The sequence below is a fragment of the Penaeus japonicus genome, unplaced genomic scaffold (genome assembly GCF_977035675.1).
Source record: "Penaeus japonicus unplaced genomic scaffold, GWHDUDI00000001_assembly GWHDUDI00000006, whole genome shotgun sequence".
NCBI lineage: Eukaryota > Metazoa > Arthropoda > Malacostraca > Decapoda > Penaeidae > Penaeus > Penaeus japonicus.
Window position 1 is genome coordinate 7240492 of NW_028234408.1, and position 5000 is coordinate 7245491.

The following is a 5000-nucleotide window of genomic DNA, read 5'->3' on the forward strand; positions in this document are numbered from 1 at the left end:
TTTTTTCTCTTCTCGTTTCTAGTTTTTTTTCTGGAAGATTTTCGTGTTTTTATTCTACACACGCACGCAGACGCAGGCACGCACACACACACACACACACACACACACACACACACACACACACACACACACACACACACACACACACACACACACACACACACAGGCATACAGACAAACAATTGACAATTCAAATACCCCATAACTTCCACCTCTCTCTTCCCGCAGCCTCCCACGTCCGCCGAGTCCGCGTGCCGTCCCAGGCCTCGGACGTCGACCAATTCCTCGACGACCTGTTCATGCCGGTGCTGAACTCGCAGCTGGACGAGCTCTCCGACGCCCGCTCTCTCGCCGCCTCCATCAAGGGCGGCGGCCGCTCCCCCGCCCACAGCCTCAACAACTCCTACGAGGACGAGAGTGACCTCGATTATGACGAGAGCATTATCCTGGCGAGGTCAGTGTGGTGTTATGGGGTCGTGTTCTCTTCTTGTGATTAGGTCGTGGTTTCCCCTTCGTTGAATTATTGTTATGCATGATTTCATAGTGGATTTATATTGTATTTGTGGGTTGCTGTGTGACATTAGTGTTTTTTATTTAGAATGATTTAGGTGTATATAATTAGTTATAATAAGTATGTGTATAAATACATACATTCAGAACACATTTCCATTTGGTGGTTCTTGTTAGCGACAGTTGCATTCCCCATTCCTTGTCAACGGTATTATACTGTGTTGATACTGCATGAAGTAACAGCAGTCAGCGTTTGCCATGCACGTTGCACTTCCTACTTTCTGGAAAATATATCATCCACCTCGGCCTTTCCAGAACACGCCAAGGCTCCTTCAGAAGACAGAGCCTCCTCCAGACCCTGCAGGACGTCGACCTCAACGAGTCCCTGACGGCCCTGACGACCGCGCCCCTACTCGAGGAGGCGCTCAAGGGCGGAGGCCAGGGCGCTGCCGAAGTCGAGACCGGAGCGCCGCCACAGCCCGGGGCAGGCGGAGGCTTCTTCCCCAACGTGTCCATGTCGGGGGCGCCGGGCTCCCCGCCGCCCTTCGTCATGGGCAACACCATGCCGCTCTACACGCCCGGAGGTGAGGGCGTCTTCCTACTAAGTGCTGTGGCGATGGGGACCATAGTACTGGTGTAGTAATTTGTCGAAATAGTGGTAGTTGTTAGAGAATTATGTGTGTAAAAGCCAAGGACATGTTTAGTTGTTATGATGGCTGTTAATAAAACTGATAATATCATTAGCATCAAGGACAATGGCAGTTGAAGTACAAGTACAGTCGCCCATACATGCAAATCACCCCAAGCCCGTCCTACAACCTCCCCTCACAACTCGCAGGCGTGAACGTCCCAGGCCTCCAGCAGCAGCAGCAGCAGACGCCACAGGGCAACATGACGCCCAACCAGATCCTAGTTTACCAGCAGAACGTGCAGCGCGCCTTCCTGCAGTCTGCTGTCGCCCAGAACATCCAGATTCAGCAGCACCTGATGGCCCAAAACCAGGCGCTGCAGCAGCTCCTCACGCAGTCGGTGCCGGTAAGTGGAGATTTTTTTTTTGTTGGCCTTAAGAGTCTTTCTTCTCTGTGTGCGTGAGATGATTGTTTTTTTTCTCCTTGCCTTGTTTTTTTTATTCTATTTAGTACGCTTGTTTGCATTGTGTGAGGAGCCGTGATTAAGAGTTAAGTGTGCATGTGAAAAGTGTGTTGTTGTTTTTTCTCTTTATTTTTTTTATGATGATGGAAAAAAAGCAAAATAAAAACTTTTTTAGATGACTTTTAGGATGATTCCTTTCCTTCGACTCCTGAGCGTGATATTTCCTGCAGCACATGGGCATGGCATCCCGGGACTTTAATCCTCAGAGTGCCCTCGGCCTAAATATACTTGGCATGATGTCGATGTCTGGCTTGCCCATGTCGGCTGGTATGCCCATGTCTGGGATGCCAGGGTTGTCAGGGATGCCCATGGCTTCTGGAATGCCCATGGCGCCGGCAATGCCCTTGGCAGCGGGTATGCCCATGTCACCAGGCATGCCGATGACCGCCGGTATGCCCACGGGTCTATCGGTGTCATCAGGGATGCCCATGACGACTGGCATACCCATGTCCCCTGGGCTTCCCACGACGCCAGTGCCCCCCGCGGGCATGAATGGTATCGCAGGCCTGACAGGCGTGCCGGGCATGACAGGCACCCCCGATGAACCCCAGGTTGGCAGGGCTCACTACCGGGTAGGCGGGGACACGTACTCGCTCCCCCAGAGACGCGGCGTCAACAACAGCACCAAGGTACCTTTGTTGGGGCCGGGACGACACCGCCACGACGGGGTCTCGCTTGTAGATCCGTTGACTCCCCTTCCAGCGAGCGCTTCTAGTCTCTCTTAATTCCTAGTCTCGCCTCTTTACTCACAGTAGTCGCCGGACCAGAAGGGCCACTAGCGGGTCACTCTTTTCTCTTAGGGAAAAAAAAACACAATAGCAGGTCACTCTTTTCGTTTTTCTTTTTGGGAAAAAAAGAAACACAAGGGGCAATAGCGGGTCACTCTTTTTTTGTTTTCTTTTTAGGGAATAAACACAAGGGTTGATAGCAGGTCACTCTCTTTTCTCTTAGGGAAAAACACAACTAACCCAAGGGCTCCACGTAGACTCCATGTACAGCAAAAAGGGTCAGGTGTGCTTCGGATTCTGTGCAGGTGCTGCTGCTGCTGCTGACCCTCTGAGTTTAACCCGAACGGTGGCAGAGACTCGCCTTTCAGGGCTTTTTTATGATGGATACTGGATCATTTCTGCTTTAATGATGTCATTTTTTTTCCCTTCTGCTTCTGAGGACAAGACGTTTCGTACTTCCTTGTGGTCTTTCATATTTATTTCTCTCTCTCTCCCTCTGAATACCTTCTGAACAGATATATGGATAAATTTGATTATCATTTCACTGTGAGACATCCATTTCCACTTGTTTGTTTCCTTGTTCTTTCCAACCCTTTGACTCACACATAGAAGACAAAAGGATGACAGTAATAGACAGATGAATAACACGATTCCCCGTCGCGCAGGTATCCTTCCAAGAGCCCGAGCAGAGCGAGCTTTGGAGCACCGAGAAGGCCGGGAGCGCCGAAGGAGGCAAGGAAGGGGCGCAGGGTGGGAGCCAGAGACCCATGATCCCCCCGGCGTCCCCCCCTCCCCCCTTGGTGATGCTGAGTCCAGGCAGCTCGGCGCCGATGTTCTCCCAGGCAGCGGCCCTCTCCTCGCCCGTGCAGGACCAGTCCTCATCCAAGAAGACCTCGAACGCCTCCGACGACGCCAAGGTAGAGTAATGGACGTCTGTGTTGTCCCTTTCGTGTTAGTCGTAATGCCCAATTAGGCTCTTATTATGCTTGTGCTAAAGTCCTATACAGTTACACTCATGTGTCTTGATAGTGGGAGTGTGAAGGGTCTTTTTTTATGCAATGAGTCCCGCATACCATAGGGGACGTCCCACTGCCCCTGTATGCGGATGAACTTCAAGGTTTAGGACATCAGTGTAACACGTATACCTCGGGGATTAGTGATGGATCTGTGGTTTTCAGTTTTAGAGGTTTCTATGACATCACTCCAAGGGCTCGTGATAGAGGGTATTAGTGACTATTCGTGGGTTGTGTGTTTTTGCTTTTTTTCGAGTCGATAGTAGACCCTGGGCTTCTTATGCGCACCTCACCTGGGATCGACCGAGCACCCCAGTCTCTTCTAACGCACCTGCATGCCTCTGGCTCCCCTTCTCCAACCTTCAGATGTTCCACGACTTTAGCATAGGACCTGGGTCTCCTGGCTCTCCTGGCTCACCTCCGGGACTCGCCTTCGGAGCCACCGAGTCTCCATGGGGGGGCGTGGTACCCCCTCCCCCGCCCATGCCGACGCACCTGCAAGGGGAGGTAAGTACGCAAGTTAATGAAACCGAAACCGTTGTCTCTCAGAGAAATGCCTCGACGCTGTAGTTTGCTTCATTAGTTGAGACCTCGTCGAAGTTTTACATCCAACAATGATACTCAACAGGATAAAACACAAAATATATTTACTATCAGTAAAAAAAAAAAAAAAAAATGTATATAGACATATGCAGTACTACTAATCCATCATGCCCTTGCCTTCTTCCTTTGACCGACTAAATTCTAAACAAATCCGGATAACTCTCATTCGACTGACTGTTCCCCTCGCCTGAAGGACGGACAGGGCGGCTTCATGGATCCCTACCAGCGAGCCAAGACCGTCAGGATCGGCAAGTGGCGCTGGCCCCCACCCAAGGGCGAGGAGGACCCCAACGACTCCTTCCTGCAGTTCAAGATCAGGCAGCAGAGCAGGAAGACGTCCAAACAGAGCGACGGAAAGGTACTACTACTATTACTTTTATTATTTTATCATCGCCTTCATGTCTTTATTATTATCACCTTCATGTCTTTATCATTATCACCCTCATGTTTTAATTACCATCATGTCTTTATCAGTATCACCCCAATGTCTTTATAATTATCATCCTCATATCTTTATCATTATCACCCTCATGTCTTTACCATTATCACCCTCATGTCTTCATTGCCACCACCATCATGTCCTTATTGATCCCACTTCTACGCCTACGACTCATACCACGACTCACGAGGCCCTCTCCCCCTCAGGACTCGCAGCGCCCGAGCCGCGACGAGAGCTTCGGCGTGGAGTGGGAGGAGTTCGAGATGGGCGGCCTCTCGAGCAGCGCCGAGCAGAGCCCCCGCAAGGACAGCAGCGAGAGGCTCCAGATGCAGCAGATGCAACAGATGCAGTTGTTGCAGGAGAGCCATGCGCAGCAGCAGACCAACGGCTTCGGGCCGACCTCCCCGCGAGAGGCGACGGACGGCAAGGAGAAGGGCGCGCCGCGGAGGAGGAGGGACTCGTGGGACAACCCCATGGACGAAGGGAAGTCGCCGGGCATCGGCAAGCTCAAGATCTCGCGCGAGATGAGGGAGAAGCTGGAGGCGCTCACGTCGT

The 5000-nt window shown here is 51.5% G+C and overlaps 1 protein-coding gene across 1 annotated transcript in view; it reads left to right on the top strand.

The window, feature by feature from the left end:
• The window catches only part of Myo10A (unconventional myosin 10A), a 107312-nt gene that overhangs the window by 57031 nt on the left and 45281 nt on the right, over window positions 1-5000 (top strand). Inside the window, exons 23-30 of the mRNA XM_086537442.1 lie at window positions 229-454; window positions 826-1094; window positions 1349-1545; window positions 1833-2291; window positions 3056-3307; window positions 3770-3910; window positions 4200-4364; window positions 4652-5000. The exon at window positions 4652-5000 is cut by the window's right edge and continues 13 nt beyond it. Coding sequence (XP_086393568.1) covers window positions 229-454; window positions 826-1094; window positions 1349-1545; window positions 1833-2291; window positions 3056-3307; window positions 3770-3910; window positions 4200-4364; window positions 4652-5000 — 2058 coding nt within the window. The remainder of the gene's footprint in view (window positions 1-228; window positions 455-825; window positions 1095-1348; window positions 1546-1832; window positions 2292-3055; window positions 3308-3769; window positions 3911-4199; window positions 4365-4651) is intronic.